Source organism: Cercospora beticola, chromosome 1 (genome assembly GCF_033473495.1).
Source record: "Cercospora beticola chromosome 1, complete sequence".
NCBI classification, from domain to species: domain Eukaryota; kingdom Fungi; phylum Ascomycota; class Dothideomycetes; order Mycosphaerellales; family Mycosphaerellaceae; genus Cercospora; species Cercospora beticola.
Window position 1 is genome coordinate 2,038,949 of NC_088935.1, and position 25,405 is coordinate 2,064,353.

The 25,405-nt window shown below is 53.4% G+C and overlaps 12 protein-coding genes across 12 annotated transcripts; 6 read left to right on the forward strand and 6 right to left on the reverse strand.

Annotated features, from left to right (window-relative positions):
• Positions 1 to 266: 266 nt before the first annotated feature.
• On the reverse strand, positions 267 to 4,148 carry RHO25_000785 (uncharacterized protein; the record flags this gene model as incomplete). The annotated part of the gene is made up of 1 exon (XM_023593391.2): positions 267 to 4,148. The coding sequence occupies one exon, from the start codon at positions 4,146 to 4,148 to the stop codon at positions 267 to 269; it is 3,882 nt and encodes a 1,293-aa protein (XP_023458588.1).
• A 630-nt stretch (positions 4,149 to 4,778) lies between these two features.
• Positions 4,779 to 5,708, reverse strand: RHO25_000786 (uncharacterized protein; the record flags this gene model as incomplete). The annotated part of the gene is made up of 1 exon (XM_023593392.2): positions 4,779 to 5,708. The coding sequence occupies one exon, from the start codon at positions 5,706 to 5,708 to the stop codon at positions 4,779 to 4,781; it is 930 nt and encodes a 309-aa protein (XP_023458591.1).
• A 279-nt stretch (positions 5,709 to 5,987) lies between these two features.
• On the forward strand, positions 5,988 to 6,491 carry RHO25_000787 (uncharacterized protein; the record flags this gene model as incomplete). Its single annotated transcript, XM_023593393.2, has 1 exon — positions 5,988 to 6,491. The coding sequence occupies one exon, from the start codon at positions 5,988 to 5,990 to the stop codon at positions 6,489 to 6,491; it is 504 nt and encodes a 167-aa protein (XP_023458590.1).
• Positions 6,492 to 7,497: 1,006 nt separating this feature from the next.
• On the reverse strand, positions 7,498 to 8,727 carry RHO25_000788 (uncharacterized protein; the record flags this gene model as incomplete). Its single annotated transcript, XM_023593394.2, has 1 exon — positions 7,498 to 8,727. The coding sequence occupies one exon, from the start codon at positions 8,725 to 8,727 to the stop codon at positions 7,498 to 7,500; it is 1,230 nt and encodes a 409-aa protein (XP_023458798.1).
• Positions 8,728 to 9,437: 710 nt separating this feature from the next.
• Positions 9,438 to 10,416, reverse strand: RHO25_000789 (uncharacterized protein; the record flags this gene model as incomplete). The annotated part of the gene is made up of 6 exons (XM_065602057.1): positions 9,438 to 9,524; positions 9,579 to 9,603; positions 9,669 to 9,738; positions 9,802 to 10,012; positions 10,097 to 10,116; positions 10,233 to 10,416. The coding sequence occupies 6 exons, from the start codon at positions 10,414 to 10,416 to the stop codon at positions 9,438 to 9,440; spliced, it is 597 nt and encodes a 198-aa protein (XP_065458129.1).
• A 1,016-nt stretch (positions 10,417 to 11,432) lies between these two features.
• Positions 11,433 to 12,509, forward strand: RHO25_000790 (uncharacterized protein; the record flags this gene model as incomplete). Its single annotated transcript, XM_023593396.2, has 1 exon — positions 11,433 to 12,509. One exon carries the CDS (start codon positions 11,433 to 11,435, stop codon positions 12,507 to 12,509), a length of 1,077 nt encoding a protein of 358 aa, XP_023458800.1.
• Positions 12,510 to 12,781: 272 nt separating this feature from the next.
• RHO25_000791 (uncharacterized protein) lies at positions 12,782 to 15,964 on the reverse strand (the record flags this gene model as incomplete). The annotated part of the gene is made up of 1 exon (XM_023593397.2): positions 12,782 to 15,964. One exon carries the CDS (start codon positions 15,962 to 15,964, stop codon positions 12,782 to 12,784), a length of 3,183 nt encoding a protein of 1,060 aa, XP_023458799.1.
• A 354-nt stretch (positions 15,965 to 16,318) lies between these two features.
• On the forward strand, positions 16,319 to 17,453 carry CKB2 (casein kinase 2 regulatory subunit; the record flags this gene model as incomplete). The annotated part of the gene is made up of 3 exons (XM_023593398.2): positions 16,319 to 16,375; positions 16,660 to 16,905; positions 16,962 to 17,453. 3 exons carry the CDS (start codon positions 16,319 to 16,321, stop codon positions 17,451 to 17,453), a joined length of 795 nt encoding a protein of 264 aa, XP_023459218.1.
• Positions 17,454 to 18,629: 1,176 nt separating this feature from the next.
• Positions 18,630 to 19,979, forward strand: RHO25_000793 (uncharacterized protein; the record flags this gene model as incomplete). The annotated part of the gene is made up of 3 exons (XM_023593399.2): positions 18,630 to 18,894; positions 18,948 to 19,676; positions 19,738 to 19,979. 3 exons carry the CDS (start codon positions 18,630 to 18,632, stop codon positions 19,977 to 19,979), a joined length of 1,236 nt encoding a protein of 411 aa, XP_023459404.1.
• A 570-nt stretch (positions 19,980 to 20,549) lies between these two features.
• RHO25_000794 (uncharacterized protein) lies at positions 20,550 to 21,659 on the reverse strand (the record flags this gene model as incomplete). The annotated part of the gene is made up of 1 exon (XM_023593400.2): positions 20,550 to 21,659. One exon carries the CDS (start codon positions 21,657 to 21,659, stop codon positions 20,550 to 20,552), a length of 1,110 nt encoding a protein of 369 aa, XP_023459682.1.
• A 485-nt stretch (positions 21,660 to 22,144) lies between these two features.
• RHO25_000795 (uncharacterized protein) lies at positions 22,145 to 24,182 on the forward strand (the record flags this gene model as incomplete). Its single annotated transcript, XM_023593401.2, has 4 exons — positions 22,145 to 22,791; positions 22,842 to 23,243; positions 23,468 to 23,579; positions 23,631 to 24,182. 4 exons carry the CDS (start codon positions 22,145 to 22,147, stop codon positions 24,180 to 24,182), a joined length of 1,713 nt encoding a protein of 570 aa, XP_023459683.1.
• A 466-nt stretch (positions 24,183 to 24,648) lies between these two features.
• RHO25_000796 (uncharacterized protein) lies at positions 24,649 to 25,392 on the forward strand (the record flags this gene model as incomplete). The annotated part of the gene is made up of 1 exon (XM_023593402.2): positions 24,649 to 25,392. The coding sequence occupies one exon, from the start codon at positions 24,649 to 24,651 to the stop codon at positions 25,390 to 25,392; it is 744 nt and encodes a 247-aa protein (XP_023459684.1).
• Between the last annotated feature and the right edge of the window lie 13 nt (positions 25,393 to 25,405).

Sequence of the window (25,405 nt, forward strand, 5' to 3'; positions counted from 1 at the left end):
CCATGAGCCTTAACTTGCAGCGAACGACCTAGTATGACATGAAAAACCGTTCCGTGACGATCGAGCTTGACGGGATGGCCCACACCTGTGCCCACACTTGAGCAGCAACGAGGTACAGCAGTTTTGTACAATCTATACACATTACCAAAGTCAAGCAATTCAGCGCTGGTCTTCTCCGCACCTTGCTCAGCACTTGAGCGAAAGTCAAGCGAATCGGATGCTCATTCCGCGCTCATAACCCTTCACGTCTCGCATCTTCTCCGTCGTCAGTCACCATCACTATTTGCCAAATCCATCTCACTCTCAGAATCTTCCTCTGGCTCAAAATCCTCATCCTCCGCACCGTTGTTCTCAAGCAAATTATACATTGAGAGCCGACGCTGAGCATCCATGCGCACATCCTCGTCATCGCCTTGATCTTTGGCATTCACCCCTTCTGCTGCGAACGCATCGCCAGATTCGAATGCTTCCTCGATTGGAGCCACCGCAGCCTTCCGTGGCCTGCCTGGCACGACTGAGGCACCGACTTGTCTCGCATGCGTGGCGGATCGAGACCTCTGCGGCAATCTGTACCGCCGTGGAGACGTATCTGACCGATTTTCATCTTCATCGCTGTCGCCCATGTCTGTAGCTTTTTTCGTCGCGCGAATGTTGCCGTCTTGGTCCTTAGTCAAGCTCACATCATAGAAGTTGTCACGCACAAGCCCAGCGTTTCGGACACGTGGCGCCGACTTGACCGCTAGCGTAGACTTCGCACTTTCGACACCGAGTTGGTCCTTGGGAAACGAAGGACCGTAGTCGAACAGTAACTCTTCGCCAGCTTTGATAAGCCGGTTTGCAAACATACCAATGCGGAATACCGTATTGACCATAATGATGCGCGGGCTCAAGTTAGCCAACGTACCGCCAACATGGTTGATGAACCTTGTCTTGCAGCCAAAATAGGTGCTGTCGATTTCCTGGGCATTGTTGAGCGAGAAGAGGTAGCTCAGTTTTTGGTGGAAGTACACCGCGCCACGTCGCTCGGCTTCTGGTTTTGTGATGGTCTCTCCTTTGTACTCTCCAGCAAAATCGCCGCGGGACATATCTTCGCAAGCATAGAGTCCAAGTCCGTGCACGCCACTATCCCCCAGTATAGTATGCTTTGCAATGCCACGCTGAATGCTAGCCATGCGACAGCGACCCTCCAAGATGCGATCGTCGTGTCGATGCACAGGATCTAACACATCTGCCACGCCGCAAGGGCCGCAGAGGTCAGGGTCACACTCGCGACTCTTCTGGAAGCAGACGCAGCGATCGTCATCCCAACAAACGAGTTTGGCTTTTGGGTTAGAACGGGTGCTGCTTTGGCAAGCGCAGCCCTTCCACTTCCTTTTACAGCCAGGTCCACAACTACAAGTCTTTTCGCAGGCGACTCTTTCGTTATAACAACTGCACCTCGCATCTGAGCAGGGAATTCCAGGATGGTGGCATGGGAAAAAGGGTCCACGGTCATCAGCCTTCCACTTGAGGTTGCCGAATGGACCCTTCTCCCAGTACTCCAGTGTTCGACGTTTATCGATTGTGGCTGGCTCACTGTCGATGGTCGATGGGAATTCAACCCTCCTTCGAAAGTTTACAGCCTGAGGCAATATTATGTCTGTCTCAACAACGGTGTTGTCTGGGTCACTTCCGTGTTCTGAGCCGCTTGGCTGGCCTTCAATCGCGCCATGAAATGGACAACGATAGCGCATGCACACTCGGCACGTCAGTTGGTCGTCATTTTCGTGATATTCTGACCGCGTCACCAGTTCCCTCATGAAGGCGGTCCTCCGGACAATATGCCAGAAAGAGAACTTCGCCATTCTCTGAAAATGATCGCACAGCACAGCTGCTTTCCCAACTTTGTCGGGGTCGGCAGGTGGCAGCTTGGTGAGCACTTTCTTCCAGCGGTCCTCATTTCGAGTGCAATCCTCGGAGGCAAGCAGCGCGCGGTCTCGAAGAGCCTTCCGAGCCTCGTCGCTTTCTCCCACCGCTGGTGCTACTTGGAGCAGGAAAGTCAGGACATCCGACCATTCGCAACCAATACTACGGATCAAATCTTCCGCGTACGGTCCGAAATTCTCCGCCTGTCCAAGTCGCAATAGCTTTCTTTCTCTTTCGTCTACGTCAATGTTGAACTCCCTTTTCAGAGAATAGGCTTCATCCATGTCGAAATCGTCTCCAAAGTATGGCCAGTGCTGCAAGGTGGTCACATTGTGGGCAAGCTGGTTTTGCCTAATACTGACGTAGTGAGAGTATCTGGGGACGTCTACAGTACCACTTGTACTGTAGGCCGTGCGCTTCACGACATATGATGCTTTTGGCGATCGCGAGGTACTGGTGTGCAGCTCTATTGTGAATTTAGCACAGCCTGCAGGAATCCCCTTCTTCGCGAGGGGGAGGAGGGGTATCGGCTTTAACTTTTTGAATACAGAGGACGCCCTTCTAGATTCTCGTGAGCGCGGAGGAAATTTTGCTCTTGCGCGCTGTAGCTCAAGGCGGGTCCAATGCTCGTTGTCGTCTCGCATCTCCTCGACATACTGACCGACAAGCTTCTCGATGCCGTGCACCTGTGGCACATTGGACGGCACGGGAGCACTATTCGTAGGTGGTGCAGCTAGAATTGTGGAAACACCCGGCTGTAGACTAGTGGGTTTTGCAACCGTCGAAGCTTTGTGACTCTTAACAGCCGTGCCGGGTGCTCGGTCTTGCTTCGCCTGAGCATCCGTGTCTCTTTTCTGTGATGCCTTCTCTGCCCCACTCACTCCATGCCCGGCGCGAGTTAAAAAGTCATTCGTCGGTTGGCCTGGTCCTCGCTCTGCAATTACAGGTGCGGATTGAGGTTGCTCTTGCAGCTTTCTCGGCGAGCTTATGCCGTTTAGGGGCCCTGCATCTGTGCCTTCCTTGTTATGCTGGAAGCTCGTAGACGTTACCGACGTCCTCTGAGTATCCCGCTTCTCACGGCTTATGTCCGACTCAGTGTGAACAGACCGCACTTTTGGACTGGTAAGAGAGCTTGGCAACCCGGCTCTTCCACTATGCGAACTCTGAGCTGGCGGCGATATGCGAGACTCAAGAATAGCCTCGGGCGACAAAGGTGGACTTTCGGGAACAGTGGAGCGTCGCTCTCTCTGCCCACTGGAGTCTGGACCAATGCTAGAGGCAAAAGGCTGTCCTAATTGTGTCCTCGATAGTTCTGACTTTGTTGGCGAGCTAACAGGCTGGGAAGAATTGCGGCCAGGGTTAGCCTTGAGTGTGAAAACGTCACGACCCAAGATCTCAAGACTAGCAGCTGTTCCAGAATTCTTCAACGACGATGCTGGCCGTGCTGAAGTGGTCGCAGCTGTTGGGGCCTTGTTCAAAAAGGGCGACCGGTCTTTGACAGCTTTCGCAGGAGCGTTACGTGTCGCTTGAGCCGCCAATGGTGAAGAATCTGCAATCTTGCCTGAAGCATGCCTTGAGTTCAGTACGTTGCGAGGCTTAGGACCCTCATCGCCTCCCGTCAAGTCTATCGGATCGGAGCGTGCCGTTCCTGTAGATGACCCATTGCGCACTGCGACAGAGCCGGAGGCTGCTTTGCTCGGAGGAGTGTTCACGCTGGCTTGCGGAACCGAAGTGGTCTTTCGCTTCTTCTGAGGTTCGTGTTGCCAAGCAGTCGGTAAGGCCCTGTTGTCATCGTATGGTCGTTTCTGTGCACGTTTTTGGCTGTCTGCCAACACCCTGGACTCTGCTCGCTGAGGAGAGCTGAGTGAGCCAGGAAATTGAGGAATTTGAAAACCCGACGCTGTCGTGTGGCCAGCGCGTGCAGATGAGCCAGAGCCAGAAGGGAATGTGCTGGCGGAGCTCGAGATTTTATTGTCCTTTAATCGATTGACGTCCTCAGATCGACCTTTCGCAGCCGTAGCCGAGTGAAGTCTTGCACTTGACTTGGGGTCTCTCAATGTGCTATCGCGGTCGCGATGCGGATGGCTCACAGCTTTGTTGTTGGGGCCGGGCTTCATGGGTGCGACCGGCTTGGGAACAGGACGCGCAACTGTGTTCTGTGAGGGGTGCTTGCTTGAATAAGTGCGTTGGGGCGTATCGTCGTCATCGTCGCTGCTGCTGCATAAGTCGACGACCGCCGACATGGCAGGCGGTTTCGACTGCGATGCGATATTGATTACTAAGTGCCAGAGTGCATGTCCTTTGAGAGCCAGATTCGAGTCCGCTGTTAGTTTGCTGTGTCAACAAAAAGCCGTAACCTCTTGCTTGCTGGTAGTGCAACAGCGCAGCGTGGGTAAGACGGCAACTTCCAGAACTGGCGAGTGCTGTCGCAGCGATTGCCGGCTGCCTCGTTAGGTTTGACAATTTTCACTTTGAGAAAGTCTGATCTTGTCCATTTGCGATGTGGAAGGGCTTAAGGCCGCCAGCGACATGAGGTGCGACTGAGATGTTGGTGTTCAGGGCGCGCAGAGCAAGCGCGTGTGGTGTAGCACAGAGCGTGCCTTCGGCTAGCGCGCATCAAACTTTCTTGGCATGTGGCCCAAAGGCTTGGTGTTTAAGATGCAGATTGGATTGACAAACAAGGTTGGTAGATATCAAGTAAATAGACGTCAAATGAAGAGTTGAGCAAGTGAGTTGAGATCACGTAATCTGAAAATGAGAACCTCCATCAACTGAATTGTAAAACATTTCGCCAGGTACAAGTGAGTGCAGAATAGCTTCGAAGCATTTATTCGTGATATCAGCTATTCTTCAATTTAAAGTGGAAGGCCGCATCAATCCATATCTTCTAGACTGCTACCCTCCTCCTGCCCGTAGTTCTCAGGCACCAAAATACCCACCAAGCACGTTCCTAGCATATTCTCCCAATTTACCCATGGGTGAACATCCATAAACAACTTCGTGCCATCACGTCCAGCAGCCTTCATCAACTCAGCTTCGCCTCCAGGATGGAATGGTAGATATGGAGTAATGTTGTAAACCTTGCCTTGCCAACTACTCCACGCAGGCTTTCCCTTTCGACCAGTCATGGTCTTCAGCTGACTGGGTGTCACGCGCTGAAATGTGCTGACTCCTGATATATTGCCTTGTTTTGTAAGGGCTGCCCAGTCCATTGGCGAGTGACCTGGTTTCAGGAGGACTTTGTTGCGAGGGTTCGGCGTGGACTTGGCTGTTCCATTCGCGGTGAGACCAGAGCTGACACGCTGCTGACTTCCCGTTGGAGGCCCACGATTGGGTAGGGGTCCTGTACTGGGCACTCGGAGACCTGCTGCTGCGCTGGGTCTAAGGCCATGCGTTGGTCGACTCGGAGGCGGCATCAGACTACTGCCTCCGTTCGCAACAGGTTTGGCCGTTTGTACTGGAAGTGGTGGCGGTGGCATCGAGGATGCTCGTTGAGCGCTATTGATCGCAGGGAACGATGGAGCCACGGGCTCATGCTCAGATAGCGCATTGTCTTCAGTCTCTTCATTCAGCGTGAATGTCGGCACATCGTCTGCAGATGCCTGAGATTTGGCTTTTGGAGTGGCATCGCCTTCGCTCAGCTCGTCATCAACTCGATTCTGTGCAGAACTCCCTGTAGCACCTCCTCCATTTGCATCTGGAGCGGCCAGCCAGGCTGGCAAAAAGTTCTTGAGCATGTGTGGGTATTGATATGCGAGGGTCGCCACTGTGAGAAGAAGGAGGATCAAACTCAACGCCCCCATGACTTGCCACCAGGATCGTTATCGCATGTAGCGCATTGCCAGTAACACTCTCTGGCGAAACTGCATGAGCAACAGTCGTTGGTTGCGCAAGAGCTCATTTCATGTAAGATGCCATGACTGTTCATGAGAAGGGCGCAGCGCAGCGGGTTGGACGTGAACAAGGCCGAACTATCTCCGATCTATGTGCTCGCCTCATGCACGCAAGGACGTCATTCACCTCAATTTATACTGTATGTTCAACAAAGCACGTCGCCATTGACATCTCGAACGTGTTGCATAATGATTCCAAGATCGAGCATCGCCCGGGCTCTGCGCCATTCTGCCCCATCACGACGCTCAGTGCGGACATTGACGAGAGCACGACTCCTTCCGACTACAAACTCGCGTTGCGCATCCCACGCACCAACACAGATCCTAAGATGGGCATCATCAACATCCGGAGGGGGCCCGTCGATCAACAATGCATTTGATTCAGGAAACACAAACCGCACAAATAAATCAGAAGCGGACGTGAAGATCGAAGAGATCACAGAGCTCTACGCTACCGCGCAAGACGAATTCGAGATCGCGATGGAAGAGACGGAGAAGGCCAGCATCTATGCCGAGGATGATAGAAAAGCTGCTCGCGAGGAGTTGACGAGGGTGCAGGAGGCGTATAAAGCTGTGCTCGATGGCACAGATCAAGATTTGGCAAACGAAGTGAAGCGAAGGATAGGCCAAAGGATCAGGGAGCTCGAGCAGGGTGTCGTGGCTATGGAAGAGTTGGCATTGAACCAAGACTAGTGGACCTGGAGGTCTACATAATAATTCGAAGGCTTGCTCTGCCCTTCCTTGAGCCTGACAGCAATGGCCTCATGCCCAAGCGGCATATGGTCCGCGTTATGAACGAGGACGAGGCTTCCGAGTCGTGTCGAGATGTTGACATGCCACTGCACCAGATGAAAGCACTTCAGCGACGGGGAATTCTCAACAAGGGCAGGAGAGATCGATGGGCAGCGGGATCAGCTTTCAGACTGCTACCGCGCGGGAGCTCAATCGAAAACAGCGTCGAGAAGCTTTCTATAAAGAGCGAGTTACAGCAATACAAAATACGAGGGGCCGCTGTGCAGTAAATGCCTCTAAACAAATGTCGCGATTGATAATCAGTGCAACTGTGATGACAACGGATTGTGTGAGATTGAATGGTGACGCCGGCAGCGTAATATTTGCACGATATGTTCGTCAAACTGCGCTATACATTTTGTACAGTTCTTCATGTCCAATTGGACCAGTCTCTACGATATCCTACCAATTGGTGCTCTAGTGCATGTAAGTGAGCCGTGCTATAGTGGCGGTGATGGGGTCTCATAAAACCTCCAGTCTGAGCATGGGCGATGCAACGTCGTGAGATCGAAGGTTCGTGCCGTGACCCGGCATTTTAAACAGCATCGAGAAGAATCTCGTACCTCCGGCCAGCCATGGATGTCATCGGAATTGCTCGACTTGGCAAGAACAAGGTTCAGAGCAGCTTTGCGAGACGAGGCCGCGAGAGAGGACTTCGCTGTGCTCGCTCATGCCTGGAGAATGCTAGGGCTGGTCGACATGATCTCACTGGGGGCAGTTATGCCCCCGGGAAAGATCGGATTCGTCTCAGAAGAGAACCGGGGGCTACGCGCAGCTGGCTATCTCCACAGCTTGTAATCTGTAGTAGACGAATCATGCTCCGCCATAAACACCGGATTCGAGCTTCAAGTGGCGTGCGTTGCTGGCAACGGAGCTCGCAAATGATGAGCTTTAGGCACAGTCTCATTCAGCTGGAGAACATGTGCTTAAATTTCTCGATTTTGGTCGAAATGTACTTCTCCACTTCAGGGCTTTTGATGCCCTCTTTTCCACCGGTTTTCCACGCGATTGGTATCATAGGCACTCGTTCCACCACTCGTACCTCTCTGTTCGGCCCTTCAACAGCTCGGATCTTTTCAGGATTGTTTGTCAACAGCCGAATGCCTCGCTCGCCGCCTAGTCCTAGGTCCAACAGGATCGCTGTTGCAAGGCCGTACGATCGCGCATCGCCGGGATGTCGCAAGAGAATATTCGCTTCCATTGTGTCATGTCCCAAATCTTGTAAGTTGTAAGCCTGCAGCTTGGCCAGCAACCCAATGCCTCGTCCTTCTTGCCGCAGATACACTATTACGCCTCCAGAAGACGGTAGACGCTCCGGATGCTTTTCATCAACGGGTGTACTCGATCCCGAAGGAGCGGGCAACGACATCAGTCGGGCTGCTTCGTCCAGCTGCTCACCGCAGTCACAGCGTGCAGACCACACGGTCTCACCCGTGTAGCATTCGGAATGAATTCGCACTAGTGGCGGGCCAAGGTTTGGCGGGTATGAGGAGTAGCTCCAGGGATCTGTATCTGAGGATGCTTGCTCCGCAGACTCAGACGGGGGAGTCGGAGAGCCATTGGGCTGTGCACCGGGTGCCAAGGGAGCCACACCGGCGTCTTTGCGTATTTGCTCGAGTCTGCTGTGTGTGCGACCGGGAAACAATGTGCCAGTGTACGCGCCTCTGATCATGCGGTCCCGTTCCGTTTCGCCGGGCCTGGGGGCGTCCAGGCTGCGGCTGCGAATGTGGGGACCGAAGACGATGGCCATGTGCTCCTTGTTGTCGACATTGTTGTGATAGAGGTGCAGAAACATCTCCTGCCCCGTGGTGGTGGGAATCCTCGCGCGGACTTCGCAAGTCACTTCGGGTATCTGGTCAAGCAGTTTCGGCGCCGCGTCCCCCACCTGCCCCTCATTGTGCTGATGCGGTATGCTTTTGGCCAATCTGTCATGTCGCTGGCCATCGTGAAACGGAGTGTGCGGCGGCGTGAAGGCTGGACTGATCAGCGGCGGCGGTGCTCCGGCATGATGGGAGAAATCAGCGTCCAAGTCCAAGTCAGAGGGAGCGGGGTGTTGATCGCGGCCGGCTTTGTCATCGTGGAGCGGCGTGCCGGCGGGAGTCAGCGTCGGCGACGCGATCGATGGGAAATCAGGCATAGTGAACGCGCTCCGCCAAACAAAAAGAATTCAAAACAGTGGTGATGCAGGAGATTGTGCGGGCACATGTTTATGGTGTAACCTTCAGTAGTAAGTAAGCAACTGCAGGGCCGAGGCCGGCCGGGAATGATGACATGCCATTGCATGGTCTTCCACGGAACGAGCACGCCAGAAAAAGAGGGTCGCACGACTGCCCTTTGCCGAGCTGCGCATCTTTTCCGACCCCAATCCGCGTCTCACTTTCTTGACATATTGTGTTCCAATCATCACGCTCGATTCCAAGCGCGAATGCATCGAGCTCTCAACTTACAGATCGCCATCGGCGCAAACACATCGTGCGACCCATTGTGCCCGAGTTGAACAGTTGCAATGGCATTCGGCGATATCGTACTTCTCCGAACCGATGGATCCAAATTATGACAATGTCTTATCGCTTCGAGGCACCGGCTAATCATCGACTAAGAAGAATTCGAAGGACTTCCAGCGATCCTGCATGAATCATATTGTTTCTCGGATACGTTACAACTGGCAGCTGAACCATAGTATGCCGTACAATAGCCATCGCATGCTCGAGGACCGACACTTCCAGCCTCCCAATCATGGCACCCAACTCGTCGCCGTTTAGAAGAACCGATGAGGTATATTGAAAGAACAATGGCAAGGGCCGTAATTTTTGCCGTACTCGTAACACTGTACTGGATTAGCAACGATCATTTTTCATTCTCTCGTTCATCAATCGCTACACAGAGAGCAGCAATCAGGCTCAAATCCACGCCCGGCGCGACCGTCACGAAGTACTGCAGTCGGGTTAGTAGACTGACCAATTTGGATCAGAATCCTTGAATGCTCACAGTCTGCTTGTTTCCGAAAATCTCCCTGGAGACAGAAGAGGTGGATATTAGCCAGTTTCTCGATGAAAACTTGCACTGATCAGGTCTCACCTAGCATTCGCGAAACTTCTCGAGATCTGCGCGACGACACGATCTCCGAGCGTAATGCTTGCTTTGCGGTCTGAAAGCAGTTGTCAGAACGTAGCCCTGAGGACAGAAGGTGGCTCCGCCCAACGATACTCACCAAACCAATCCCCTTTGACTTGAAGCTCAATAGGGGCCTTGTCGGCTGCATTGACAAACTTCACAGTGCTCTTGGAGCTACCAATGGAGAAGTGGCCCTCGACGTCGAAGTTGTGGCCAGCAGGTGATTCGGCGTGGAACGTCTTGAACAGCTTGAGTTTCTTTTCTGCCAGCACGAAGATCTCTGCACCTGACATGTCCGTGAAGGTTTTCTTTTAAAACGTCAGTGGCAGGTACCCGGACGTCTGGGACAAATGATCGCGAATTGGAGATGATCTTCTAGCGACTGCACTTACTTTTGAGTGGAGCGATGCAACTGTCGATGGCAATCCTGTCAGCACTCGTCTTCTTCCCCAATATCACCAATCCGGCTCTCTTGAGTTGTATGCCTTGCATAGATTGGTAGTTGATTGTCCAACCATTTCCACTGACCTTTGCCTTTCACTTGCAACACATTCACGCCCTCGGCTGTTTGCACGGTGAAAGTGTCGCCAGACAACGAGAAGACTTTTTCCCGCAGAACCAAAGTGACTTGCTGCGGGCTGTACAGAGTCCCGACAAGCGGCTGTGGACCGAGAGGCGGTTCGAAAGGCGGAAGAGCTGCAGGTGCTGCCATGATGTAAAAAACTGAGATCGAAGTCGCTAGGAATATCCCCTGGTTGTAGTGAATGCGGTAACAAGAAAGAGTTGTATGCCAGAGCAACAGGTCACTTTGTGCTGTCGTCCCTGCTAAAAAGAGCTCATGTTGACTGTGCCTCCTTCGACATGCATAGTGACGTTGAAGGTAGTTGCAAATAGCTGTGTGAAGAAGCTACACACAGCTAGCTTCGCAGCTTCCTTCGCGGAGCACAGTGAAGGATCACCGAAGTGGTATATCGTCAGCAATATTCTTGGCATACATCGCAGATCTGTGCAGTAGTGAGGTTGGCAGTAGCATTATGCGAAGGTGTCACAACAGCTGCCGCGGTTGCCCGGAGGGCTCGCCGAGCACGACCAAGCCTTGGACGGTTGTATTACGTTGCACTAGCTTACGCTTCTTGCCTAAGCATAACTTTGACATGTTGAATCCTGTGCTTCCGATCAAGTTGCCGAGGACCAAGCTGGCTGGAGCAAGGAGCCGGGGACGACATCCCCGTCGATGGCCTGCAAAGAAGTGGAGGGTGCAGAGTGGGTGAGCTCGTGTCATACCATCGATAAGAGCCTCTGTTTCTCACACGCGGAACAGGAACGAGAGTGTGGTGCGGACGGCAGCACAGTAGCGCGCGAGGTGACAAATGGCGGGGTCTCGGACATCGGAAAAGCTTGTTGATGGGTGAGCGCTGACGAGCGCCATCAATGGAGGCGGCGCTCGAACGAGAGCACTAAACTAAGTCTAGAGCAGCGCGGGACAGCGGGCATGCACCTACTAAACACCTCCAGCTAAAACGTGGTTGCGATGTCGCATCTCTCTTCCATTCCTTTCCCTGCCTGCCGCGTGAGCGAGTTGTGCCTGCCAGCCCACCTCTTGCCCGTCTGGCCCTCTGTCGCTTCTTCTGATCGCACAAAAGGTGGCGCGTTCTGCGGGATCTCATGCGGCTCCTTGTCGTGCGCGCGTCGCCTAACGTTCCCTAGAAACGATTCCTATCAGCAAAGATGGCGGACGATTCGCGAGCCAAAACATCTCCAACACCACGGCCGGCAATCATACCACCCATGGTCGTGCAGCCGGGAGTAGAGAAGCTCGATTCGCCTGTTTTATTGACAGACGACAGCGAATTTCCAATCCCTATGTTCACGATGGCGAAGTTGGACCGAAGGAAACGGAGAATGCCACAGTGCATTGCTCACCGGGGCTACAAGGCCAGATATCCGGAGAACACAATGCTGGCGTTCGAGAAGGCGCTCGAGGCTGGTGCGGCGGCTTTAGAGACCGATGTGCACATCACAAAAGATCGTGTGGTGGTGCTGAGCCACGATGCAACACTTAAGCGGTGTTTTGGTCAGAAAGACAAAGTCATAGAGCGTACGTGGGACGAGATCAAAGACCTGAGGACACTTGCCACACCACATGAGCACATGCCGAGATTGGAGGACCTCCTTGACTATCTTTCGCAACCCGGACTAGAGGATATCTGGGTGCTCCTGGACATCAAGCTCGATAACGATGCAGACGATATCATGCGCTTGATTGGGACGACAATAGCCGAATCAGATTCGTCGGCCAGTAAACCCTGGAAGCAGCGAGTGGTACTTGGTATATGGGCTGCGAAGTATCTACCCCTGGCAGCAAAGTACTTGCCCGGATTCTCGGTGATGCACATCGGGTTCAAATTGTCGTATGCGCGGCACTTTTTCGATGTTCCGGACGTGGGATTCAATATGCTCTTGCCCATGTTAATGGCGCCTGGTGGGGCAAAATTTATACGAGATTGTCAAGAGGTGTATCATCGGCAGCTGCTTGCGTGGACCGTCAACGACAAGGACAGAATGGCGTGGTGCATACGAAGAAGACTTGATGGAGTGATCACGGATGACCCGTCAATGTTCGTAGAAGCCTGCGAGACGCACGATGAGTACAGCAGGGAGCCTGCAATACCAGTGGGCTTCCGGGCGTGCGTAGAGATCCTGCGCGTGTACATTATGATATCGGCTCTGTTCTGGTTGTTCAGGCGTCGTCTGAATCCGACGGCAAATTCAGCATTGATAGAGAAAGCGCCACGGCGCGAATAGAGAAGTCCCGGCGGGCGCTCGATGGATATGACGCATGGCTGCATGGACGGCATAGATAGACCATAAGATCCAAGTGATTCATGACTGCAGACGCACACATGTGGGAGTTTCGAAGAACTGGTAGCAGTCGGTCGGGTTTTGGTGTAGCACTTCGTGAAGTTTCCCGCTGCCCATGCATGCTCCGACTTGGACTAGACCTGGAATGTCTATCAAACGCCAGCCATCTGCGCACGAATCGCTGTGTTGATGTCGATAGTGTGTCGGCAAGAGCATCACGTTTCGTTGTTGTCGTCATCGAAACGTTGGCCCATCGAGAAATAGTCACTGGGGTTTCGAAAGAAACCATTCGCTCGTGGTTGCTTCGTTACGTTCTTCGGTTCGCGCTCAGTACGATTGGGACCATCCCTCAGCCCAGCCTCTCTCAGCGCAGCAGCAAGCGTTTCACCAGAGGTATCAATGCCCACTAAGAAGCGGGACAGTTCGCGACATAGCTCCCAGTCATTTTGTTGGCCGGCGAGTTTCAGCAATTGGGCGAATTCATGAACCTGGAAGGAATCCTCCTCAAAAGCGTGTAAGACCAGCAGATAGCCGGCGGCAGTGTTCAACTTTCCTTGCGACAAGGATTGCTCGAAGAGCTCTATGACTGGGGGAAGGTACGAGAAAAGCGTCTTCCAGCTGCGTAGTTCGGTTTTCCGCGTGCAATTACACACAACGTCCAAGTATGAGTCGAATGAAGACAGGAATGAAAGCACTGTCGGCAGAAGTGCCGTCTCGGGTGGTGACGGCGGGTTGTCCACTTCAGCATCCAATACATCGTGAAGGAGCACTTCCAGCGCGTGTGAGAAGTATGGCAGATGTTGGTATGAGCTCGATAAGTGAAGAGCTGCGGGTGAGTTGAACTCCGCCAGGTGATAGCGGAGAAGTTGGGGCAGGAAAAGTTGGGTCCGAGGTGCATGACGGAAGAAGCTAAAGTTGACATCCCTGCGCTGAACGATGTCTGCTTCTATGCCCGAGACGATGCCCTTCCCAACAAGAGCCGAAAGCGGTGAGAAGTCAAGCTGCACTGCCACGGCAGGTGGCAGGTCTCGGCCGAGCTCGGCAGGTGCTCGAGCCATCACTTCCTGGATGTCTGACCATACGTGGAAGCCCGTGCCGTCGAAGTACCAGAGTGAATCCCGCAGGCTGTGGCCAAGAGGATTGTCAAGCGACAGGCCGTTGAGGGGAGGCGTCGAAGGGTTCGATTCGTCTCCAGTGAGCGATGTGACCGCGGATGGCAAGTCACGCAGTAGCATAAAATATTCCACATTGTGAGCGATCACGCGCATGTCGTATTTGAGTTCGCCGTGCTCATTTGTGGAGGGCTGTAGAAGCACAAGTTTCCCATCCACGAGGAAGATGACTGACGCTGACGCAACGTCTTGGGATGGGTCGCCGTGTTCCAGTTGCTCTTCGGGCAGGACCCAGCTGATTGTCCGCACGCGTGGTGGTGCGCGGATGATGCCATGGAAACCAATTTGTCCGACTTGCACTAGTTTGGGAGTGGTGCCGCCCATGACTATCACATAATGCAGCAGCGTGTTATCATATGTGTAGACGAGCAAAGAGTCGGCTCCCGAGACGGTGGTAGATATCGCGGTTGCAGAAAGCTTCTCCGTGTGTTGAATATGGGAGTAATCCAGCGCCTTCTCGCGCGAATACAGTCGTACTTCAGGGCGGCCGTTGGCTTCCACTGCGACGATCAGGATATGGTGATGCCAGCACATACCACCCCGCACGGTGAACTCTTGTTCCGCCTGGAGATCATCAAACGTGCGCCAGCGACCGCTTGCAACACTGTAATGCGCCAGTCCCCGCCTTCCCGCAACTGCAACGTACTTGCCGTCAGGGGAGATTGCCGCTGTCTTCAAAGGCCATTGCTGAATGAGATATTGCGACGGGACCTGTACAGTCTGCCAGAGTGAGATATCTGAAGGCAAAGCGGTCACATCCGAGACATCGTGACCCTTGTATATCATTACGCTGTCGGTCGAATACAACAAGCCTCGGGACACGTTCGCAGGAGTAAGACAGCCGGTCGCGGCGTTTCTCGCGATGTCAAGCATGTAGACGCCATTGTCCATGAAGGGAAACAGCGCGAGTTCGCATCCGCCGCCAGTCCAAAAGGCCGTTCGAACGCCGTGGAGCCAATGTTCGCCGTTTGCTTCTGACTGGGATCTATCTATCCCAAAAGTGCTGGCGCATGGTTTTCCATAGACTGTCCACGTTGCCCAACCTCGTTCATATCCGGCAAATAAGCAGTATCCATCAGGAGAGTAGGTCAAGCATGTAAGTTTGCCTGTGGTCGAAGGGCCTATGGGAAGACGGACCTTGTGGGACAGCGGTATGTTTCCGGTATAGTCTTTGACAATATACACGTCAATATATCCATTGGCACATCCCACCGCGATGAGGGAGAATCTGGCATTGATGGCAACTTTCAGCGCATCATCATGCTTGGTCTCGGGCTCGCGGAAGCAAAAGCCCTGAAACAGGCTCTTGGGATTGTCTGTGTCAGTATTCGGCCCGCTCTTGCGCTGTACAGCATAGGTACGACCGTCGTTGGTGATCCAACACGTGAGGTTCATTGGACGATCATGGACGATCTCTGTGATAGCGGTTTTTCGACCGAGCCATGGCATACGGCTAATGAGCTCAGTGCTAGTCTGAGAAGTGCCACTCTCGGCCTGCCACTTGATGCATTGCAGAGCAGCAGGTTTTTGTGTTGCTACGACGAGCTCGTCTTCCAAAGCCAGTGCTCTGCTAATTCCGGCGTCGATCCTGATGACCATCCGGAATCGTATGTTGACCTCACGTATCCCCTCGCCTTCTCCTGCAGTCGCCCCAGCTGCAGAGCTGTTCGGTTTCCTCAGGCTGCTGTACCCATCGGCGCTCTGTTTTCTATGATGTCGACTCGCTTCTGGGAGTGAAATCTGGTACACTCGCGTAGTGGCATCGGTGGCGAGCGAGTACGTGATTAGGTGTCCTAAAGCAGTCTGCACGACCAGCACGAGCGCATCTGGCCGGAGTAGCAGGGCTGTGCTAGCTCCGTACGACTTGATCGACTGTGCTGAACGTTGCACACCGGCCAGAGCGACTGTCGGTTTGGTCTGCCATACCATCAAGGAGGACCTCGTCAACGTCACGAAAACGCTGCCACCACGCGAGATCTTGGCATCGATGATCTCGCCGTCCAGCGCTGGCGGTACATCCTGGGTGCCCGACTCGTCCTGCTCGTGCGGCGGGCTGTTCAGGGCAGGCTCCGGCGGAATTCGCTCCTGCGAGGCATTGCTAGGAGTCGAGGTGGAAGCTCTACTGGAATCGTCTTTGGCACCGTCGTCAGAGTGCGTGAGCGCGTTGGGCGGGCAGGGAAGCTTCGAGAGCGAGTAGACGTTTGGCGCGCCATGGGGCCAATACATAGCAACGTTGCAGTCACGGCGGTGGCAGTCGGCGGTGGCGATGGAGCGTCCTCATCGTCCTGGGTGCTGCATTGGCGCTCGACCGCCGGATCAATCGCTGTTGCCGGCTCGCAGGGGGTGGAATGGAGAGGTGAAAGCAGCAGCAGGGCGAGTTGTGAACAGCAGCTTCGCAGCAGCAGGGATTCGCCGGGCGCGTCCGCCGTTTTTCAAGCCTCACGTCACAAGCGTGACTGTTCGCGAAGTGGCGCACGCCCTCTCGCAGCAACACGCACGTGCATCGCCTTTGACCTCCGTCCATATCAAGCACTGCGAGACCAAACCCTCACCACAGGATCCCTTCGAGCCGCATCCGACATGGACGACTTCCAGAGCGACACCGACAGCGACTACACGAGTTATTGGAGAGACTGGGTAGGTCCTTGCCGTGCGTGAACGTGTATCGCTGGGCGCTGCCGTCCTCTCTTGGGCCATACATTTCATTTTCCAACGCCAAATATTCACCGTGCAGCGCTCGCACGACATGCCTCTCTGTTCTGCAATGCTTGCTGTTCCAGATTGTTTGCGTGGCAACGAGCGAGATGCTCAAGCGGCGAGCACAAGAAGTTGGTCCCGACGAAGGCAGCGGGGTAGCCCTTTCGCGCACAGGACACAGACACAAGATTGATATTTGAAGGGTGATGCTGACATTGGCCCAGTTCATATCCTCGAGAGGGAATGAGTATTTTTGCGAAATTGACGAAGACTACTTGACCGATCGTTTCAATCTCACTGGGCTCAATACAGAAGTACAATATTACCAGTACGCGCTTGACCTCGTAACCGATGTTTTCGATATGGAGGTCGACGATGACATGCGAGAGCAAATCGAGAAAAGCGCCAGACATCTCTATGGACTTGTCCACGCTCGGTACATCGTCACAACCAGAGGACTGGCGAAAATGGTAGGCGTCGATCTTGATCTTCCCAGCCTTCAAAGGTGCTGACTAGCTTCATCCAGATGGAAAAGTTCAAGCAGGGCGTTTTCGGCAAGTGCCCGCGTGTGATATGCGAATCTCAACACCTCCTTCCTATGGGCCAGCACGACGTCCCGAACACATCGAATGTGAAGCTTTATTGCGCCAAGTGCGAAGATATCTACAATCCCAAATCATCACGGCACAACAGCATAGATGGTGCCTATTTTGGCACATCATTTCACAACATACTGTTCCAGGTCTACCCAGCACTCCAGCCGCAGAAGACTCAGCGCAGATACGAACCCCGGATATATGGATTTCGAGTACATGCCAGTGCTGCCTTGATGAGATGGCAAGAGGAACGCAGAGAAGAAATGAAGGACCGCTTGCGCACACGACAGATCGAAACCGGCTTCGAAGATGAGGATGAGGGGGAGGACGAACTCGACTCTGAAGAAGACGAAATAGATGAGGACCAGCAAGATGGGATCGATGACATGTTCGAGATGCAGCCAGCACAAACCGTGCAGTAAGAGCCCCGAAGGAACGTCCTATTCCAGTTTTGACAACGATCATGTTCCGGTCAAGCACTCCAGGCCTGGATGTACAGCTGCCGACAACAGCCCTTGGGGATGACAAGTAGAAGACTGTAGTGGCACTGGAGCACGCAACCACTTCTCTCCCAAGGTTGAGAAGAGATTGACGATCAAGAAGATCATCTCGCTGTCCAGGCGTAGTTTGAAACACGGAATGCATCGGCATGCCTATGGTTCCGGGCGGAAGACGAGTAAGCGAGTTCCCCCTACTGCCACAGCGCACCCCGGAGCCCTATCGCAAGCCTGTGACGACAAATTTAAGCCCCATCAGGTCATTTCGAATAAAGCTTACAACCAATGCGGCGCTGCGAAGGATGCGCGCACACAGGTCTACAATTTCATTCACATTTTATTGTGGACTTGTTCATGTATTCTCTCAGGCCGTCTTACCTCGTATAGATTCGGCTCGTCGCTGCACCGTTTCAACGCCAAGACGTTCATCCCTGTCTACCAGCATCCTTATGTAGATCTCAACACCACCTCACCCGAAACACTTTCACCATTTTCGACACCGGCACAAAGGTGGCGACACCCGGGCTTGACCGAGATCTTGTGTGTCCTAGTCTTCGCAAATGCATTTGACGTCGCGAGGGCGCAGCACGTCATATGGCGTGAAGAGACACAAAGACCGAACACGCACGACTAGCCGTGACTAGTAGCTGCCATGGCATCTGAAACATCAATTCCTCCGCGCCACCTGCCCAGGGCAGAATTTGCCGTGGAAGTCCTTGCATCTTCTCCCAACTTCCCACGCCCTGCAAGAACCATTAAGCGAAATAGAGTCTATGAGATTCCTTTTAGGGCAGCAGGAGCGATCGGGAAGTGGATCCAGGTCTGCAACTTCTTACCCCATGTAAAGCGCTCTGACTCTGGCTCTCCGGCGATTTCAACCAACGTGCTTTCCCCGTTTATCACGCAAACCATGCAGAAGCTCCTGCTGACAAGCACTGTACTCAAGAATGTGGTACATTCTGTTCGGTCCGACCATTCCATTAGCATCTGTTTACGAACCATTACAGGGAATAGGGGTCTAGTTCTTTGCTATAATAGAACACACTTCATTCATCTGCGAACGTTCTTCTCATCGCAGTGTCTTTCTTCACACCTTCCGTCATGAAGTTCAGCTTGGCCAGCACCGCTTTTGCGGCATTCGTGTCGTTCACCGCGGCTCTCCCTCACCAAAAAGATGATATCACATCACTGGCAACAGAGCAAGCTGTACAGGCAAATTACGATGTGGTCATCGTAGGCGGCGGTCCGGCAGGCTTGTCTGCTGCGAGTGCGCTGGCAAGAGTACGACGCAATGTTCTTCTTATCGACAGCGCGGACTACAGAAATCAATACACCCGCCATGTGCACGATGTTCTCGGCTATGATGGTAGGTTCCATTTTCAGGACGCTGCCCGAACTCTCATTCTGACTCAGTCGCAGGCGTTACTCCAGCATACCTCCGATGGAGAGCTCGCGAACAGATCATCCAGTACCCTACTGTGAACCTCACCAATGGCACGGTCAGCAAAATCGAAGCCATTGGCAACGAAAATGTCACTTCTTTCAGCATCACTGCAAACTTCTCCTCGAACGGCAACACGACTTTCACGGCCCGTAAAGTCGTCCTCGCAACCGGTCTTCGCGATATTATCCCAACCAGCCCAGGCTTTGCAGAGAACTGGGGGAAGGGAATTTACTGGTGCCCATGGTGCGACGGCTACGAACATGCTGACCAACCCTATGGCATTCTCGGCCCCCTCGACAAATCAGGCAACACTCCTCTTGAGATCTTGACTTTGAACAAGGACGTTATCATCTTTGCCAACGGTACAGACACCCCCGAGAACCGAGCTGCCGTGCAGAAGAAGCTCCCAGATTTCGATATTTGGTATGATGTACACGGCATCAAAGTCGACAACCGAACCATCACTTCGCTTGAGCGTCTGCAGGATGCTTCTGCTCAATACCACGACCCCACCAAGCCGACTTCGCCAGAGTACGATCTTTTCCGTCTCAACTTCGTTGAGGGACCATCTGTGGAGCGTGCGGCTTTCATCACGAACTGGCCAAGCGAGCAGCGATCGAAGATCGGACAAGAGGCTGGTGTTCAGATCTGGGGAGACAAGCTTGCTACCAATGCGTCGAACGGTCTGATCACCAATGTGCCTGGTATGTGTTGTGCCCTGAAAACCCCTGACGTCTGATCCCCTATACTCACTGTGTCCTCTAGGTATCTATGGAGTGGGAGATGCAAATGCAGACAACAGCACAAACGTACCACATGCGATGTGGAGTGGAAAGAGATCGGCTGTGTCTATACACGTTAAGCTGGAGACGGAGAATGCGCAGTACCAGATTTCGCAAGCTGAAGCCAAGGGACTGACCAAGAGAGAGCTCTCGGAGAGAGATGTGTGGGACATAGTGAACCCGAGGGACGACGCACTATATGTTGAAGACTTTGATCGCCTTTGAGTACATCCAAGAACATTGGAGGCCGGAAAAGGGTGAACGCAGCGCCCCTGGATCTGGGTGAGCAGGGTGTTGATGTTAACAGAGACACAAACCCCCATTGTTTCGTAGATCCTAGAGCATTCCCTGTGTAACAACGCTTTACTTGTTGGCATTCAAGATCCATGGCAGCGAAGTCGGCCGTGGTAACATGGTAGCACCAAAATTCGGCACACCTAAGTGCAGACAACCCTCGCAGATATGTTCCAACAGAGACACGCGTGCGAGCTGGTCGCCCTGGTGGGGTCGTCTCTGTTCGCCGATAAAGGGACTCCACTCAGTCTCCCAGACTTGCGTTCCCATAGGATTTGTTCGGCTTTCTTGAAGATTCTGACATCGTGAAGAGGGGCAGCGAAAAGTGCATGTCTTGAAGCGGCATTGAAACGGCAAGAAAGGGCTCGAAATTCTGCCTATGCGTGCTTAACATTGCATATTGATCCTTTCAATCGTTAATAGGTATGCTTTGGTTGCTGGTAGGGGCGTAAGATGTGATGTTCACTTCAGGCGAAACGACATCCCCTGTGTGAAGACAATTCACGTCCACGCCACCGAGTATACATTGTTCTCAGAAGTTACCAGTTTGGCACTCCCCGCTGCGTCTTTCTGTGCAGCGAATTGCTCCAGCTTGTGTAGTCTCCTTTTGGTCGCAGGGCTCCCAACGCCAGTCAATTTCGCTTCGTAGATTGTGGCCTGTTCGAGAAATTCCAGGACTCCTTCTCGCTGCTTTTCTTTCCTCTGCACAAGCAGACCTTTCGCACGCAACATGGCGATATTGTCGTACAAATCAGGTATTGCAGGACGAAGTCTGCCGTATGCATCAACTTTGCCAATCAGCTTTGTACCCGCAGCAATCAAATCTGTGATCTGCTTCATCGTTGGCCGGGCGTCATGCATGAGAGCAGCCTGCTTAGCCGTGAAGTCGGTGATGGCCTTCCTTTGGTGCTCATGAGCGGCGTCCTGAGGCTGACAGGCAGAGCACAGACAGCGGAACCCCCATTTCGATGCCTTGTCCTGGCGATCTGTCGTCGGGAGCAAGATGCTAAAATATGCTATGAGGACTTCTTCGTTGGCTTGCAGATCTCGCAAAGAGTGGATGACCATTCGACCACGGCCATCAGGCCTCTCTGGCTGATAAAAGCAGACGTGTGCATTCGGTGCACATGAATGATTGATTCTGGCCACGTCAAGGAACAGAGCTCGATGGTTCTCACCAGTGCCGTGGCCAAGATCGACATTGAACGCATTGTTCTGCATGATGCTGGCTACGCGGACCATTTCGTCAGCGCTGCCAGTATCGAAACCTCGTTCGGCAAGCTTTTCTCGTAGTCGAGCATCTCTCTCCGGTAGGTCATGGTAGCTCAATGCCATATACTTCATCTGGACCGCGTCAGATCCAGGCTCACGCAGAGCAATGTACTGCTCATACAACTGAGGAAGGTCGTCGGTAGGGCGAAGTAGGATGGCCGGGGCCTCGCTCAAGATCTCAGTGAAGGCTGGAAGAGCACGTGTAGTGAAGAGGCCTTGGCCGCGCCCATCTCCCGCTGGACGAACCTCGACTGGAGACGCCCCGACAAGGATCGCAGCTGCGTCCGGGCGTGCAGAGAGCCATTGTCGGGCGGCAAAACAGTGGCTGGCTCCAGCCATATTGGGCAACCGCGCGCCCTGCGTACTTTGTCTTTACGGCTGTGAAGAGATCATGCTTAGTAGCAAGCACCTAAACCATTGCAGTGGGCAGTCGGGCACTCTTCAGTACGTGCGATGGTCCTGCCGGATGAAGTGTTTGCAGGGGCAGGGCTGGATAGGGAGCTCGGTGTTCGACTCCCTCTGCGGCGCCCGCGGATGACCAGATCTCCAGCGGGTTTCTGTCGTGTCGTGGTCAAACACAAGTGTGAAGAAGTCCCACGTGGAGCGCGTATCGTGGAGTGTCAATTCAGGCCGCGTGGCAGCGCGTGAACTGTCGCAACTCTCGCAGCGGAGAAGTCCGCCGGATGGTTGCCGGGGTCAAGCTTTGGTGTGCTTGGCGACGAAGGCTTGAGTTGCATCGTACTGGGAGCTTGTTTCAGACCACTGCAGACCACTCCTACTTAATCGTCAATCGGCGTGCGCGAGAATTCGATTGCATTCCATCGATGCGATCCCTCACTCCGACCAGATGCTGTGAGTGTCGTGCACTTCTCACACGACGATGCTCAAGCTCGAAGTGGCGCGGCTGGCGCTTGCCGAAGTTACCATTCAATGCGCCTCCGAGGTGCAACTGCAACTGCGTCGACGCTAGGGGACGTCAGGTCGCCGAATGCGCAAACGATCATCAGCTGTGCCTTCCTTCGCCCACACGCCCCAGTCTGCGCGCGCCGAACAGCCTAGCGCTAGAATATCGACCTGCATACTGCATCTTTTCACCTGCCAACGTCGGCGAGCATAAAGGTCGGCCGATCCCTCCAGCACCCACGCACACTGCCTTCTTCCGATCTGCACTTCCCGCTCCTCACGCACAGGCTGTGAATACTTGTCTTAGGACCATTTACGGAACGAGCTACACCAGCAGCAATGCTGCCTCCAATGTCACGGCCATCGCCTTTGCTGGTACAGTTCTCGGACAGCTGGTTTTTGGATATACGAGTGACCACTATTCTCGCAAATGGTCGCTTCTGGTCTCGACAATCATCCTCATCGTCTTCGCTGCTCTTGGCGCGGGTGCCTATGGTGCTGGCGGCACGCTGGGAGGCTTGATCGCCGCCCTCACTGCTTACCGTTTCCTGCTAGGTATCGGGATCGGGTGAGTACTACACATGCAGATAATTGCGTTCCCTTCTGACTTGTACTCAGTGGAGAGTACCCGGCCGGCTCCGTCGGCTGCGCGGAATCGACAGGTGAATTGAAGGAGGGCCACCGCAACCGATGGTTCTGCTTGTTCACCAACACTCAAATTGACTTTGGTTTCGTCATGGGAGCCCTGGTGCCCACGATTATCACACGAATCGCTCCGGACAACCTGGGCCTTGTCTGGCGTCTATCTCTAGGTCTCGGTGTCGTCCCTCCGCTCAGCCTGTTGTACCTCCGTATAAAGCTACAGGAACCAGAGTCTTTCTCTCGAGAATCTTTCACCAAGGTGAAAACCCCATACTGGTTGGCACTTAAGTTCTATGGACCGCGCCTAGCTCTGACAGCTGGCATCTGGTTTATCTACGATTTCTTGGCATATGCCTTCGGCTTGTTCTCATCAGTTTGGTAAGTTGCGTGGTATTGCGAGTCTGCGCAGCGGATGGTGACAATCTGCGAGCTGGCTCAAGGCTTTTGTCGTCTACTGATGCGTTACGGCGATTTGCACATGGCAGAGCAGCCGACTGCTCCAATTCCAGCCAGCCGAAACAGCCAAGCAGCTAACCCCTTTCGTTCGAGGTCACATTATGCTATTCGCGTCTGCCAACGGTCTACTGACTTTTCTAAAAAAGGATCTCCGTCCTTCGGCCTGAAGCAGCGCTGTGGGAAACGTTTGGATTTTCCACCTTAGTGAACTTCTTCTACGTACCGGGTGCCATCCTCGGAAGCTTTACTTCTGATTGGGTAGGAGTTGCCTATCACATCCTTGCAATTCATACTGACTTTGTCTCGTAGATGGGACCGCGTCGTGCGCTGATGGTCTTCGTTGCCGCCCAAGGTGCCGTTGGATTCATAATGTCTGGATGTTACGAATATTTGAAAATGCCACAAAACATCGCTGGTTTTGTGGTTGTCTATGGCATTTTCCTTGCGCTAGGGGAAATGGGCCCGGGCGACAACATTGGCCTTGTTGCATCGAAATCGAGCGCGACCGGAATACGAGGCCAATATTACGCCATCGCCGCCGCATGTGGCAAAATCGGGGCCTTCATAGGTCAATACATCTTCCCATATATCCAAAATGCCGGTGGCGGGGCCGATACCATTCGGGGCGGCCAATATCCATTCTTCGTTGCCTCCAGCTTATGCTTTCTTTCGGCATTCTTAGTCTGGTTTCTACCAACCATCAATCAAGATACCATCGAGAAGGAGGATACGCGATTCAGAGAGTACTTGGAAGCACACGGGTTCGATACCTCCCAAATGGGAATGCAAGGTTGGCAGGGCACGCAAGATGTTGCGTCTGCCAACGCAGAGCAGAGTAGAGGGGATGAAGTTTCGCGTTGAGCATTCGCAGGAAACAGTCGATAAGACTGTCAAATCGTTGGATCTAACTCTTACTTGAACTTGGTTTGACGCTTCTCAAGTGTGGCAGTACTTCTCAGGATCAAGCTGTTGCCATTGATCTCATCTTCAGGGTAGCAGACGGACTAAGCATGGCATGGTAGTAGGCCAGTCCTGTTGCGCAGGCAGCTCATCAGTACATGTGAGCGAACTCGGTCCTTTTGGCCATAATGGCGAGCTCGTACTTTGCCCTTCTATCACGTCGACTTCACTTGCCTGTTTTCGTTCTTGATATGTCGACTACTACTTGATGCGTCGTCGGCAATTCAGCGTGATATTGATGAGTGCCTCATGAAACTTTTAAGAACCCACCTACCACCAAACTGTAACCGCCCCACAATTTCTCTCACGCGACTTGAACATCACTCCGTTCCACCACTTCTTCATCACCAATTGCCAAACTCTCAAAATGTACGCCGAACAAGGCGCCAAACTAGCAGTCGACGCCAAACGCACAGAAAACCTACCACATCTCCCACCTTACAACACAACCGCAGTGCGAGCCGTAACAAAAGAAGTCCGCGACCTCGATCGCGAAATTGGCGCGCTCCTCGCCCCATACGCGATCCCGGACTCCCAAGACACCTCAAACAATGGCTCTCAATCCCAAGGCCTCAAATCCTCTTTCAACCCCGCAGACGACCCCGGCCTCGCCTGCGCTCTACTCGTAAACCAACTCAGCATGCGAAGAAATAAACGCTGTCTCCTCGCATACCACAAAACCCGCACGGACAAACTCGAGCAATTCTGCTGGGAAGGTGTAGATGTCACGGAATTGGTTAATGCGTCAAATGCAAATTCGAATGCGAATGGCGGGACGAATTCCAACAATGCCAACGGCAATGGCAATAACTCCGGAGGCGCGACTTCTTCTGCAAACGCCACATCGAGTCTTTCTGCCGAAGAAGAGCAATACGCTCACGCGTACTCTACTCTGCTCTCCGCGTACAAAGGCCAATGGTCCGATATCGATCTCACGGGAAGTCTGGACCCTCCCCGGGATATTTTCATTGACGTTCGAGTCCTCAAAGACGCGGGAGAGATTCAGACCGAGTACGGCAGTATCAATTTGACCAAGAACAGTCAATTCTATGTTCGGGCGGGAGATGTAGAAGGGTTGGTGAGGCAGGGCTATTTGCAGAAATTGGGGTGATGCGGGGAATGAA